The 15,681-nt window shown below is 41.6% G+C and overlaps 2 protein-coding genes across 2 annotated transcripts in view; both read left to right on the forward strand.

Moving 5' to 3' along the window:
* nbl1 (NBL1, DAN family BMP antagonist) overlaps positions 1 to 2,405 on the forward strand; it is a 6,064-nt gene extending 3,659 nt beyond the window's left edge. The window contains exons 3-4 of the mRNA XM_005741431.2: positions 501 to 612; positions 1,733 to 2,405. Coding sequence (XP_005741488.1) covers positions 501 to 612; positions 1,733 to 2,011 — 391 coding nt within the window. The 3' untranslated portion in view covers positions 2,012 to 2,405. The remainder of the gene's footprint in view (positions 1 to 500; positions 613 to 1,732) is intronic.
* Positions 2,406 to 6,716: 4,311 nt separating this feature from the next.
* On the forward strand, positions 6,717 to 15,326 carry tmem88bl (transmembrane protein 88b-like). Its single transcript, XM_005741432.1, has 3 exons — positions 6,717 to 6,892; positions 8,089 to 8,383; positions 13,970 to 15,326. The coding sequence occupies exons 2-3, from the start codon at positions 8,090 to 8,092 to the stop codon at positions 14,195 to 14,197; spliced, it is 522 nt and encodes a 173-aa protein (XP_005741489.1). The 5' UTR covers positions 6,717 to 6,892; position 8,089; the 3' UTR covers positions 14,198 to 15,326.
* The last annotated feature ends 355 nt before the right edge of the window (positions 15,327 to 15,681 follow it).

The raw sequence follows: 15,681 nt of genomic DNA on the forward strand, positions 1-15,681 counted from the left end.
AAAAAATCCCAAAAAGTTCCTGAAGCAATTGTCAGACAAACAGGAGTACACAGTGTTTTTATTGTGAACTATTTACTGTACTTTTCTGTACAAAAGATTTTCTGAGGCCAGGCGACAGCTAACTGTTCTTTATACCTTCAGGCTGCATGACTGAGAAAGCTGGTCAAAGATACATTGTTATTCCTATAAAGCTCTCTCAGTAAAACTTGATATGCATTCCTTCCTGTATTTGTTTGAACAGTATTGTAGAAAAACACGTTTTCCCATCACCTTTATCCTGGCTTTCACTTGAAATCACAACTTGGCTGGTAATTCCCATTTACGCATTACACGTCTCTGTGATTTGCCTCAAGGCTACCAGGCATCCTCAGACTTGGTAAATCAGTTCACATTTCAGGCTCTTTTTTTGGTGAAATTATCACTTCTTACTCTTGCTCGGCATGAACGCTGCTTCTGTGTAGTTGAATGAGAAATAATAAACCCTCTCCTCTTTCTTGCAGAGCTTGTCTGGGTCAGTGTTTCAGTTACAGCGTCCCCAACACATTTCCACAGTCAACCGAGTCTCTGGTCCACTGTGACTCCTGCATGCCTGCCCAGACACAGTGGGAAGTGGTAAGAGTTATTGGACATTAGTCAGTTAGCAACCCCACACCAACAGTGACTTGTCAGAGTCGCAAACAAACCGCAAAGTTTCCGACATAAAGGGTGGAAAGCACGCTGTCCTCACCAGCAAAGCAAAAAAGCAGAAGATCTCGAAAAGGAGATCAGAATAGATCATAGTTACTTTTGTCTGACGTGAACCTTTAGCCTGTGTTTTAGATTATTTTAAGGTTCTTTGTCCCTTGTAACCAGAAGGAATCCACTCTTAGAAAAACAAAGGCTTTGTGGTGAGATGTATGTAGTTTGGAAGGCTGCCAGGTAGGCTCGGTGGATGGGACCGCAGGTGAGGTCACCTCATGTTTCAGTGGAAAGATATTGTACCTTGGAGCAGACAGTCGTTACCAGATAGTTTAATTAATTTCTGCACGTTTTTTTGTTTCACAAGACAAGACGGGGGAAAAAAGTGCCTTCACGCTCACACCTTACAGTTAATTATCTGAAAATGGACGTCTGCGCCTGCGGTTGCGATCGTAGTTTCAGGACTTTAAACAGAATTCAGTTTGAGGCAAAACAAAGTCAGCTCTCATGAAAGTGGATACTGCTTTGGCTCTTGATAAAATTGCTGAATGATCATTTTCATTGGATAATAGAAACAGTGAGGGGGAAGTTGCGTGAGGTCTGGAGAACTGGCTGAGCTTGTGTAACTCTTGGGTTTACGGAGGGGGGTTGTGTATTTTTCTGTTTATTTGATTTTCCGGCTTTTCCCAGTATTTCTTTATTCCATCGAGTGTCATAAACTTTGTATGAAAACACAGATCCAGCAAAACAAAAACAAAACTATGAACCAAGAGTCTGGTTAGTGGGACCAAAGACACATTAACGCATTCACAGGAGTCCATCTTATAATAAGCATGTTAAATAGGAGGTGATGGAGGGAAAACTATAAGAAAATACTCTTGTTTAAACATAAAATATATCATCACACCTTGAGATTATTCAAAATAACAGCTTAACTTAAATACTATACAAATCAATGCAAGGAAACAATAAATATTTCATCTTTCTGCTGAGTTACTTTCAATTCTCAACTCACTCTTTACACATGCATGTGTGCAACTTTGTGTTGGCACAGGTGACGCTGGATTGTCCGGGCAGCGAAGACTCTCCCCGGGTGGATAAGCTGGTGGAGAGGATCTTCCGCTGCAGCTGCCAGTCGTGCAGTAAGGAAGGTGCCCAGGAGGGGGCGGTGATGCAGCTGTATCCACCAGACAACAGCCTGGATCCTGTCCCGTCTTTATCAGACAGCGGGGTTCAGTCTGACCCCCTGCCCCACACAGACACGCACTCCTACAAGCATGCTCAACTACACACAGACCATCACTCACTACCACACACATCAGACGGGGGGTAGGTCTGTAATCTTGTCGCTCACTCCAGGGGACTTTGCCGCCCTCCCCACTCTCCCCCGACACTGCATCCTCTGTACCAAGCTGTAGTATTTTAAAGGCACTTTGAAGATATGACTTCACTTTGTGTTAAAGCGTTTCTCTAAAGGCACACACACACACACACACACACACACACACACACACACACACACACACACACACACACACACACACACTCACAGAGTCATGTTATCAGACGGTGTGTATGAACTCGTCCAAACACAAAAGCCTGTGCACTCTTTTGTTTGTTGATTAGCACATTCATGTGTGTGTTTGTGCATCCAAACATGACTATAGTCTGTTAATAAGCTGCAGTCTTTTAATCTGCTTCAAATGCATTAAAGTCAGTTGAGATAACTCTCTTTAGTTGTCGTGTTTATCTGAAAGCTTTCCTGCTGCTCTGTCACTTTTGTTTTTTACTTTTTCAATGTCACAAGAAATAAAACTGAAAGCGCTTTGTTTGTGTTGGCTCAAAGACCCACTTTCAGCTTCCTGTCAGGGACTACAAAGATGAAGCTGTGACTCTATTATGTGGTTGTTGTGTGACTCTTGGCCATGGCCACATGGTCTTGTTTTATTGTGACCAACAAAAATGTAGCCATGTCAGACTTTTAATCGATGCTGGTGCCACTTACTGGAGCGAAGAAGAGCTGCAGGATGAGACCCTCCTGCTTGTTGGCCTAAATCTGATCTCAGTGCCACAGAGGAACTTTTCCCTGCACATTTACTCAATTATCTACTTTATTTATGGTGCTGCATAAGGGATGTGGTCATGTTTTTCCAGTCATCTTTAAAAAAAATTCTGATATGTCAGTTTTACGTTTATGGAGTTTTCATTGAAGTTATTTGGCAATGAAAGATCATTTTTGAGGGTTCTTTATTCAATACCACTTTATAATTCTGATCCACTACATTTATTTCAGAATTTTAGTTTCTAAAAAAAATAAGATTTTGTATTCAGAACAGATCAAAAACTTCAGATTAGTTGTTAAATATAGTTGTGCTCTGACGTTTATATACACTCATCATGGGCGTTAATGTCATGGTAATTCTGGGCATTCTTTGAACTGCTGTTTCTCCAGGGTGGAACGATTGTGCAGCACACATCCTTCGTGACTTAAAAAAAAGAACTGGGGGCACAAGTTTTAATTTTCTATAATCCGCACAGGGTCAAAAGTATACATGCATCCCCACTAATATTTGGTTTTTAGTTGGGACACATTTGATAGCCATTAACAAGAACGGCAGACTTCATTTAAACTCACTGGTTTCTGAAGATCTAAGAATTAGATTTGTAGCTTTACAAAAGTTGGGAAGGTCTCTTTATGGTCAGACTAGAGAAAGTTGAGCTATTTATACAGATAGATATGATGGGAGGAATAAAGATGAGGCATTCAAATGTAATAACACTGTACCAGCTATCAAGCATGGTGGTGGTAGCATCATGCTCTGGGGCTGTTTTGGTGCCAGTGATATTGGTACATTGCACAAACTTGTGCTCAACTTGTATTTTTTAAGCCATTAAAGATACATGTTGTACAAATATATACACATTTATCTATATATTACTAGTCCTATGTGTATATATGTGTAGATTAGTAGGCAGCATTAATTAAATATCCCAATTTTATTATGACAGAAGAAAATACAAACTCCACACAGATTCAAGCCCAGGACCCATTTCCTGTCAGAGCACTGCACTAACCACTGAGCACCATTCTGCACTTGTATAGTTTTTCTTCAGTAACATTTTATACAGGATTTTACATGTAATAGAGTACACAGTGTGCTTGCACGGCTTCTTAAATAAAGGCTTTGACTATCTATTTCATCACTGCTATCAGCGAAATGATCCTTTTCTCTGTGACTGCAAAGTAAGGAATGGGGTCGAAAAACCACAATCCCCATTCTGGCCAGGTAATGCAGAGTACGTATCTGACACAAAGACTTTCAGTACAAATTCTGTCTGTGAGTAACTTGCTAAAATGCAGTGATGTGGTGCAGTTAGTTTGAAGAAAATGCTGATGTTGTTTAATATATACACAAGAAACATGCAGGTCTGTTCTGCGCTTTGTTCAGAAAGTTCACAGGTGCTCCAGCAGATGTCAGCAGATGTCACAGGTAGAATCCAGAGAGGCAACATTTATCGTGCACTTTACTTACAAAATCTTCCTCCACACCATCTGCAGCGTCTCTCCACTGCTTCATCAATCAATCTTTCATCTCCATTTCTATATCCAGGCAATGTCTTTTCTCAGCTCAGTTTCATATCCTCCTATCTTTTTCGCTTGTTCGGTGTAATTAAATTTGAGCAGCGAAAGGTTGACTGTCTGTCTGTGCTGGAAAACAAATCGATCATCTTCTTATCTGCAGCCACACAGCTGACAATGTTCTGAGGACTGCAGAGGGAGAAACTCGCAGGGATATTTATGGACGTATCACAGCCTTCTTTCCCCCCATTCAGCTTTAAATGTGTTCTGTTTTCAAGCTCATATACAAAGCAAAGGCAAACACCTCTCTTATAATAGAGAGGTTATGTAATAAGCTCTTAACTGTTCTTTTATTGTATGCATTTTCTGATCTTGTTTAGCTGCACTGGATGACTGGAGCTTCTTTTTTTTGCCTGTAGAGGATGTGTAGGCGTGTCCTCTGGTTGTTTTCAGTTCTATGAATTTAAGCTCACCCTAATCTGATTTTCCTGAGATTTTATCTGATTATCTGACAAGACTGGCTTACATTCACTTCTATAAACTACAGCAAAGGTCACTTGATTGGACAGACACCAAGATAAACAGGTCTGGGCTGTGAGTAGCCAATGATGTAGTACAACTGTTTAAAAACTGATAAAAATACATGGTGCTACCACTGTCCACTCTCTTTATTAGATATTAGCTACCATTTACAAATGTAATAATGAAGAACATAAACAACACAACACAATTTAAAGATGTAGATGATTTGTTTGAAAGAAACAACTCTGACTTCTGACACTGACCACACCCTGGAGCACATTTCTGCATCACAGAGAGAAAAAAAGTGGTCTGTGAGCATGAAAACTGACGTATCTGTGGTCTAAATATATCTTTTAATTATGCTGTTTTAAGCTTACAAATATAGTAAACACATATATTTCTGTAAATACTCAGACAATTTATTAGGTATAGCTTGCTAGTGCCGTGCTGACCTCTCTTTTGTCTTCAGAGCTGATTTAGTTCCTCATGGCACAGATTCATGAGTACAGGGAACTCAGTAACATGTTGACCAAACCAGGTCAACATGTTACTGAGTTTTGCAATATGGTGCATTATCCTGCTGGAAGCAGTGACCGGAAGATGAGTACACTGTGGTTATAAAAGTGTGAACATGGTCAGGAACAAAACTTAGGTAGGCTGTGTTAGTACTAAGGGAACCAAAGTGTGCCAAAAAATACCCACGAACATCATTATACCCCCACCAGACTGAACAATGATAAAAGCCAGGAGGGATCCATGCTTTCATGCCATTAACTCTAAATCCTGACCCTACAATCCGAGTGTTGCAGCAGAAATTGAGGCTCATCATATGATCACAGAATTTGGTGAGCCTGTGTGAATTGTAACCTCAGTCTTCTGCTGTTGTAGCCCATCAGCTTGAAGGTTTGACATGTTGTGCATTCAGACTTGCTCTTGTGCTCACCTTGGTTGTAATAAGCTGTTATTTGAATTACAGTCTCATCATTCTCTTCCGACCTCTGGCATCAACATGAGATTTTATGTGGGTGAAAATCTCATCTTTGTTATTTGTCATTTTGACGGTCAGCTTGGACCTCCGCAGGTCGTCTTAACCATGTCTACATGCCCAAATGCCCTGAGTTGTTGCATTGTGATTGACTGATTGGATATTTGTGTAAATAGGCTGTTAAATACATTGTACCTCATGAAGTGTCCCGTCAGTGTATGTGTTCGCCATTTATGGAGGTTTTCTCATTTGTAACTAATGGCTTAACTAACGGCTTTGTATGTGAGATATGCAATCTTTTCATAGTTTCTATCCTGAAAAATAAAAACTCAAGTAAAGTACATATACTGTATCTAAAAATTCTACTTGAGTACAGTAACAAAGTAGTACTCTGTTACTTCCCACCTCTGATCTTAAGGTAAACTCAAACTGTTCAGTATCTGTGTTTTGCCTGTTAGGAGTATTTCGAGATGTAAAGAAATGATCGCTCAGCCTTTGGTAAGTAAAGCTTATAAACATCAAACATCACTAAATGTTTTGGATCAAATGTTCTGCATCAACAGTGCATCGCTGAGACGAATGTAAATCACAAAGCAGATGAAAAGAGAACGATTTCCCACAAACTGGCAACTAAGTATGAACAACTAATGTTTAAATAGTAGATGACGTTTTTAGGTGAAACTTTATAGAGAAAATGTAGCAACAGCGGTGACGTGTAACCATGACACCATCCTCCTCCTCCTCTGTGGCCCTCCCTGTTCACTTTACTTTGTCGTTGATAAAGGGGTCTTGTGACACACTGCACCCCCCCCCCCACCCCCCCCCCCCCCCCCCCACTATACAAACACTTAGGAAAAATAGTCCAAGCTGTCAAGCAACCGCGTGAGCGCGCACTTTAACATTGGAGAGCGCGCTCCGGAGTCGCTCGCTTCCGCGGGCGCACAGAGGATCCCGAGAGCGCAGCAGCATCACTTGAGTCCGACTCACAGGTGCTCCTCTGCCGCTGCTCTGCTCTTGAACTGGCACCTGCCGTTATATTTGCTCGGAAACTAAAAGTTCAGAGTCGATTGCTGGGAGAGAATTTTCTCAAACACACAGGGATTACCGCGGTTTACAGCTACATCAAGGTAAGAAAAAACAATTCTGCTTGTTTAGTGCGTGTGATTAGAAGAAAAACCAGTGTGAAGCTAAAATAAAAAATAAAAATGATTTTAGTGGAGTCAATAAAACTGACCTAGAGGGAGCAGAACATACCAGTGGCTGACAAATTAAAGGAAAACTGAAAGTCTTGGTAAGGTGTTGGGTCATGAGAACTGCTGCGGTGCACATTAGCATTGATTGGTAGAGGAAGCATGGACACCATATTAACCAAAACACCAAAAGATGTGTTTTGGATAATATGGTGTCCATGCTTCCTCTACCAACACTGGCTTACAAATCTGTCCAGAGTCACCCATATCGGTTCATTTGTATTGAGATGCGGTGACTGTAAGGTCACATGGGTCAAATCATTTTCTTACTCATCAAACCAGTCAGTGAGCCCTGGTGCCCTGTGGATGAGGGACATTTTCCTCCTGGAGGAGACCACTCCCATCAGGATTAAAGTGTGTAATCATTTAAACGTTGGTACAGAGGGATACAAGTAGACAAAAACAATTTGCATCCACAGCAAAACAGACTCTGTTTAAGGGTCTTTTATTTTCCTCTAATTTGCCACCTACATGGATGTCCATATGTGGTTTGTGCCTCTAGCTCAGCAGCAGGTCGTTTAAGCTTTAAGGATTTAGTCATTCAAGTAAAAAAAGAAATGTATTTCTTTTTGGCTTTAGTGACAAAGACGTGATCGAAGAGATCGACCAGACGAGTGACGGGAAGATACTGAAAAAGTGTGGATACAGTATGTGTGTGTAGGTGAAGTCAATATAGGCTTTAAGTTCCCATTTCCATGGTCTGATGGGTTATTGGCTGGTTGAATGGAAAAGGAAAAGGAGGCAATTCAGGGACAGAGCTCTGTTTGCACCTCAATTATTTAATTTAAGTTTCAAAATTCAGCAGGCATGCATATATAATTACAGCATCCAGCCTGGAGAGGATACTTTAGCTACGTATGGTTGTTTGAGTCAACATAATAGTGGTGATAAATAAAAAGAAATGGACTGGTTAAAACATGCAGATATTGTCCATGAATGTAAAATAGGCTCGGTTTAAATAGCCACAGTAATGATGTGCAAGATTTTTTTTTTTTAAAAAGGACTCCTGCAGCACAGCGTCATTCTGTAGCTCGTAAAGTAAAACATTAACTCGATCAGACGCTGTCTCACAGGATGTGCGGTATGGACGTGGACCTGGACGACGGCGGTTCTGCCGAGGAAGAGAAAGAGGAAGATTTCTGGATCGGAGAGGGCGTGAAGATGCTTCCCCCGCCTGTGGCTCACAGCGGGGGCAGTGCTTGGGGCAGCCGTAGGGGAAGGTGTGGCTGCGTGGCCTGCGGGGCGGCTCTCATCCTCTGGAACCTGTGCGTGGTCTTAGCCAGCGCTCTGCTCCTGGCTGTGGTCTTCTCTGTGGTGCTCCTGCCTGCAGGGCTGCTGCTGTATGCTGGTTTCCTCTGCCACTCCAGGGTAAGCTGTAAAAATCTGTAGCAGAGAGTGCCATTTATCACCACATGTTAGATTGCAAAGTCTTATCTGAGTTAGTCATGCCTGCGGATGAAATTTCAGAGAATACTTAGCAAAAGTTGATAGAGACACAGGGCCAAAGGGTTAAAACTATAACGTCGGACACAGGATGCTGTTTAGTGGTGTTGGGAATCACAATGGGCCCCATCGGGCAGCACTTTAACAATGCAAGATAATGGAAATTTAGATAGCCAAGTTATGCACTGAATTTTTTATTTTTACACCCCTTCAACACAGATTATGTCCCCCAACAGTCCTTTTATATTGTAAGAGTTTCCTCTCTCTCTCTATCTTGCCAAGTAGACTGAGGGAACCATCTGTCACACTGCAAACACACACACACATGCACACACACACTAAACAAACTGGAACAACTGCTTCTGTATAACTTGTACACTGTCCTGATTTACTGGACACAGACGCAGGCACAGTAAACAGTCTGCTTTCTGTAACTGTATGTTTGGAAGAGTTCATTCATTTTCAAGGGGACTTGTTATGCTCATTTCCAGCTCCATGTTTCTATTCTCGGGCTCTATCAGACCTTGCATAATCCTTGTTTATCTGGTACAGGACATTAGGGCAGTCCCTCAGTCTATACTCTGTCTAAACCAAGCTGTTTTAGCTCAATTTCTCCATCCTCTAAGCTGACTTTCTTCTGACCGGTCTACCTCATGAACAAAAGGTTTGCACAGAGCTGGTAGCCTTAGATGACATCACACAGAGCCAAGAGTAGAAAAAACCCCAAGCTTCTGTTTCACAGGGATCAGTTGTTCATACGCTGACGTCTCTATTGGCCATGTTTAATCTGAGTGTCCACAGCACTAACGGTACATATATGACAGACAATAAGGAGAGCCTTTATTTTAACATGTTTATAATTTTGAAGAAACATGATTACGTGCAGAGATGCAATTACAATATTTTCTGTAGCAAGTAGAATTTAGCAACTAAAGAGGTATTTCCCTTGAGAGACCTTTGAGTCAAAACAGACACCTGATAATTAATCTACAGTGGATTTATTAAGTCATGGCTCCAGATAAATGGTGACGTTGCTCCATTTCTATTAGCTGAATTGATAAGCTGCTGTTTATTAAGTGACAACATTAGTGTTGCGTTTGTTACTTACATCATATCGCCAAACGTATTCCCTCATCTGCCTTCACACGCGTATGAACTTGAATGACATCCAATTCTAAAATCATAAGGTTTAATTTGATGTTGTGCCTTTGCAACTCTAATAGCATCAAACTTTTCCCGGTATGCCTTCCACAGGTTTAGGAGTGTTCATGGGAATTTTTGATTTTTCTTCCAGAAGTACATTTGTGATGTCGGACACAGTTGTTGGAAGAGAAGGCCTGGCTCACAGAGGTGTTCTGTCAGGCTGAGGTGAGGACTCTGTGCAGGCTAGTCAAGTTCTTCCACACTAAACTCGCTCATCCATGTCTTTCTGCACTGGTGCTCAGTCATGTTGGAACAGGAACTGGATATGAAATTGTACAAAATGTCTTGGATTGCTGAAGCTTTAACAGTTCCTGTCGCTGGAACTAAGGGGCCGACCCCAACTCCTAAAAAACAACCCCACACCATAATCCTTCCTCCACCAAACTTTACACTTGGCACAATACTCTCAGACAAGTACTGTTCCCCTTGGAACCAACAAATTCAGACTGACAGATGAAGAAATGTGATTTGTCACTCCAGAGGACACGTCTCCACTGCTCTAGAGTCCAGTGGAGGTGTGCTTTAAACCACTGCGTCTGATGCAGCTGCTTGGCCATGGAAACCCATTTAATTAAGTTCTCTACACACTTTTCTTGAGCTGATCTGAAGGCCACCTCAGCATCCGCTGACCATGCTCTGTGATTTTACATGACCTACCACTTCATGGCTGAGTTGCCGTCATTCCCAATCGCTTCCACTTTGTTATAGAAACACTAACAGCTGACTATGGAGTATTTAGTAGTGTGGAAACTTTACAGCTGGACTTGTTGCACAGGCGGCGTCTTATCACAGCACCACGCTGGAATTCACTGAGCTCCTGAGACCGACCCATTCTTTCACAAATGTTTGTAGAAGCAGACTGCATGCCTAGGCGCTTGATTTTACACACATGTGACCATGAAAGTGATTGTAACACCTAAATTTAATGATTTGGATGGATGAGTGAATACTTTTGGCAATATAGTGTATGTCTGGTGCCTCCACGTTTATAACGCAGGTACAAGAGGCTAGTACTTATCTAAGTGTACAAATGTACTTGGTTAAAAATACATATTTTGTTTGTATTTATGAAGTGAAAACAAGATAAAAACAGACCCTGCAAAACAAATGTTTCAGGCACACATTTACTTGTAAAGGCTTAGCGCTCCATTAGTGCTCAGGGCTTTAATTTACTTCCTGGCATTTGCAAAGCAGGTGAAGAATTACTAGGAGTTATCAGAGACTCCGACTCTTCAAACCCTGCAGTAACATCTGACAAGCGCTTCTGAAGTAAAACTGACAGAGGAGCTGGAAATGACTACTACAAAGCAGCATAGAAACTTCTTTGAAGGCAGGCACAGAAGTCATGCCAACACTTTGAAAAGCAAGAAATGGACGTCTGATGGACGAAAAGATAAACATGAGGGACTGACACAGGCCTCGTGGTGCACCTTTCCATTGGGGAGGGTTGATGCGCACGCAGGGTTAGCGTAGGAGAGTCAGCAGAAGAAAAATTGTAACCTGTAAAGCACCTAAAGAAACACAAACACGTCTGAGTCATTTCAGAGTTAAAACTGAGGTTTTTAGGTTATGGAGAAAAAAACAGGAGATGCAGCTTTTGGAGCATCTTGTTCAAACAGGCGAGTAAATATTCTGCTTCGAGGTTATGCTGCACCAACACAAACAAGACTTTTTGAGAGAAATATCACAAAATTCATCCTGCAGCCAATCAAGGAAGAAAAACCTAAGTGTAAAGAGGGTTACTTCTCCGAAAGGATGATGATCCAAAATGGAACAATGCACGACTTCATGAAACGTCAGCTAAAGTGTTGAGAGTGGCCCTGGACTTCCATGGACCTGACCATCATTGAAAATCTCCGGCGAGATAAAAAGTGATCTGCAAGAGGAGTGGGTGAAAATCCCTGCACAGAGAGCCTCTGTTACCTGGCTGTAATATTTGGCACAGTCTATTATTTTGTCCTATTTCTTAAATAAAACAATTAAGCTAAAATAAGTGTTTGAATCTGTTGCTGCAGGGTTGTATGTACTTCTTTTCATTAAACAACCAACAAGATATCTGCCCAGGGCTGCCCAAATATTTGCATACAAGTCTAAGAGTCAGTTCACAAATCATTTGAGAGAAGGAATCTGCTCTGCCACTGAGTCTTCTTTAACTTCTCTGGAAGTTTAGGCAAGTAAGCCCATGCCATTTGTAAACAATAGGAGGATTATCTGTCATTTAGGTTGGCTCTGGAACCTGGAGAAGGCAAACAGTCAGCCTTCAGGCCAAGTCTTCTTGGCAGCATTTTCTACATGTGTACCTCACACCTTCCCCTCAGAGGTGTTCAGACATATTCTCTGGGTTTGCACAGCAAAACAAACACGGTAACTTGAGTTTGAATGTTGGAGTTTGTCAGCATTTCTGACAGGTGCGGCTCTTCTTGTGTGAGATACACGAAATGCAGTTAAATCAGTAAAGAGCAGTGGACCTGGGCATCGTACCAAGTCAGGCAGGAGAGAGCTACAGTTCGGTCCTTAGCTTACCCGATAGGTCATAAAATCAAAGCCCGGCTGAAGACCCTGGTTGTCTCAGTTAGGAGTGATTTGTGCACAGCCATGTAGGGCACTGCACATGAATTAAAAACATGCAACAAGGGGACACAGAACGAGAATATAATCACGATTAGGCCAGAGTGAATGTCAGAACAGGCCAAGCAATTACAGACAATGTCAATCAGACTTCTTCCTTTTGTGGCAGCAGAGCACGAAGCGAGGGAAGACAAGACAGTCTGATTTGGTGCCAGCACCAGCTGTGCACAGACACACTGTCAGCACGACAAGGAAGGAAATGTACTCAGTGAAAGCATCACTTTACACTTCGCAGAGGGGTGTGTGCGCTTGCAGGTGTGTATTAAACACAGCTGTTGCTACGGTGCATTTAGAAAAAACAACTTTTAGCTTAGAATCAGAATCACTTGTGCAAAAGAAATAGAAACAATAGTAAAATGAGAGTGACTCTTTACACTTAATATGCCTTAACATGCGATTTAGTCATGAAAGTGTCTCCGCTTGCATTTTTCTAACAGATTTGTGTGAGACAAGTATATGATGTACACTCACTGGACACTTTATTTCAGCTTGCTAATACTGGGTTGGACCCCCTTTTGCCTGAATAATAATAATAATCGTTGATGATTGCTTCTTGGGGGTATCAATTCAACAAGGTGCTGGAAATGTTCCTCAGGTATTTTGCTCCATGTCAACATGATAGCATCACACAGTTGCTGCAGAGTTGTTGGCTGTTTAACCATGATGTTAATCTCCCCACCACATCACAGAGGTGCCCTGTGCTTCTTTGCAAAACCTCTCAAGCTCCAATCAGGCTGGATGGGTGTGAATTTCAGATCTCTTGACTAAAGTTCAGTTGAGTTCAAACCTAGGCTGTGGCTGAGCCACTCCTTTGTTATCTTGGCCGTGTGCTTAGGATCGTTGTCCTGTTGGAAGATACAGACCATTCCTTGAACTTCATGCCTTGGTTGGTGCTCTGACGCGCACTGTCAGCTATGGGACCTTATATAGGCAGGTGTGTGTCTTTCCAAATCATGTCCAATCACCTGACTTTACCTGTGAAAAGGCTGTGAATATTTATAAAAATGTACGTGTTATATTTTTATTTTTTCTTTGTAGTACATTTCCAAGAATTTTTCATTTTGTGTTTGTGTGTCAAAATGTGAGGTGAAAAATGAATTAAATCCATTTTGAAAAAGGCTGTAACGCAACAAAAATGTGGAACACATGAAGTGCTGTATGTTTTAAGAAGAAAAACAGTGACATTTACTTTCTTTTCAAATTGAAAAACCATTTAGTAAAAAGTGGTCATCAGATGTGTCTGAATTGTAAGCTCTTGTAACAATGTCACTGCGTCCTCACACAGGTGTGAGTTTCAGCTGCTAACTTTGCTGCTAGCTTTGTCTCTCTGCTTTTTGCAAGCTTCTGACTTTTACTATCTGACCACCTGCTGTCCTCCCCCCTCCTCTCGCTTGCAGGTGACTGACAGCTCCGAGGTTTACTGACAGCACTGAGCACACTCTTATCTTGCAGAGAGAAAGAGCGAGGCAGGGAGAAACTCTGTCACGCCCCACTGCCCACACAGTCCCACTACTGCACCCTCAGCACACATCCAAACACGCCTCATATTTAATGAATACAAATCCTGCCTATTTGCTTTTTCACAGATGAGATGGAGCTCCTGCTGAAGCCAAAGTGCTCATCACATGTTTTGGAGCACCTCTGTCTCATCTACTCTCCCTCCTGTGTTTGTCCTTGCAGGTCCTTGATGCACCCTCTGCCATCTGCCATTATCTCGATGACAACAGCTGCTCTGCCCTCATCATCCTGGGCTTTGTGATGATGTCTCCGCTCGTGATCGTGGCGGCGGCAGTCTTCTGCGGGCTGCTCCGAAAGTTTCGACTCCTGCTTTTCATTCAGCCAATCAAGCGCGCCTGGTACAGAGGGAGGCTGCTGGACTGGGCGGGCAGCATCCACGCCTGGGTTTGATCACAACAGAGAAGGTGGTGCTGAGGGTCACAGTGATCGGAAAGATTGATTTGTGCAAGACGAACCTGAGGGTTACAGATGTTTTGCAAAAATAGAAACATCATTATAGTCGATAAGACAGTCATACAGCTAATACTTACTTTGTCAATGGTTGTAAAAATGTTTGACATTTTAGAAATATTCGAGTCCTCTTTTCTCCTGTTAGTTTTGGTGAGAAGATCAATATCACCCTCATGTCTGTGGGGTGATATTGAAGCTGCAAAGACCAGATAATTAACTTAGAATGGGATAAAGACTGAAAACTTCGATTCAGGGTGAAACCCAAAACACATACATTAATATAAACCACCTAAAAAGATATTCCAGAGCTTTAGAGGTGACAGTAGGAAGATTAAATTAGCCTTTCCAGCTAGATGTTGCTGGGATTTGTGCTTATCAAACAGCCATCTGCCTTCAGCCTCCTCTTTGAGAGTGCAGTCACCTCTCACTGATCTCTCAGACAGAATACAAAAGTGTAACTTCTAAAATGTCAAACTGTTCTTTCAAGACCAAGACCTGTGTTATTGTGTCACATATTTCTTTTTATTCATTTGGCTACTCGCGGCCCATTTTGGGTAATTTTGTGAATTGTTTTTTTGTTTTGTTTTTTTGAAAATGACCCTAGATGAGGGTTTGTTGGGTTTGTGTGGCTTTTACACAGAAACAGACCAGTTTTCTTAGATATGTAGTGCCATCTTACAAGAATCTTAAAGCAAAACACATTACGGGCTCATTATTGAAGTAAACCAGATGCATATTAGAACAGATGAGAAAAAAAAAACATGCAAACTTCTTGGAGAGTGAAGGATACCTGCAGGGTATTCACGCAAGCTTTAACAGCTCCTTGTTGGTTTATTTTGAGGACACATCAAACACCAGTTTAACTATGATTTTGTACAAAAACTCATATTGTTGTGATTTTGTATTCCCTGTTTGCGAACTACATGGATGTGTTTAAATGTGAGACCTTCTCAGAAGGTTGTATTTGTGGTTGCACTTGAGAACTTTCTAAATAAGAACTAGTCACTAGCAGACATTCCAGGTTGCCTAGGTTACCCTCTAATGTACAGTGTTGTGCAAAAGTCTTGGCCCACCCTTCATTTCTTTATGTTTTGCTTCCAAAAAGCCAAACTTGATAGTAATTTTTAAAAAAGTTTTCTTGAACATCAGTTTTGTTGTTGTTTTTTTGTTTTTTCCCCACTCATTTTCAGTTGAAGCTATAAAAATGCCAAAGATATCAAAGTTTGAAGGCATTTTTGCACCAACAAGGTAATACCCAAAGTGCTATTAGCTAAAGATTTGGCATATCTAGGAAATAGGAAAACTGCAGCAAAGACCTGACACAGGACCTGAGTGATGCATCTATCCCTTCAGTTGATCCATCTACTGTTCATTCAAGATAATTCATTCAAATCATCAGTATATAGAGAGGAGGTCAGGAGAGA

This window comes from Pundamilia nyererei, unplaced genomic scaffold (assembly GCF_000239375.1).
Source record: "Pundamilia nyererei isolate P.nyererei 1_Seehausen unplaced genomic scaffold, PunNye1.0 scaffold00110, whole genome shotgun sequence".
Lineage (NCBI taxonomy): Eukaryota > Metazoa > Chordata > Actinopteri > Cichliformes > Cichlidae > Pundamilia > Pundamilia nyererei.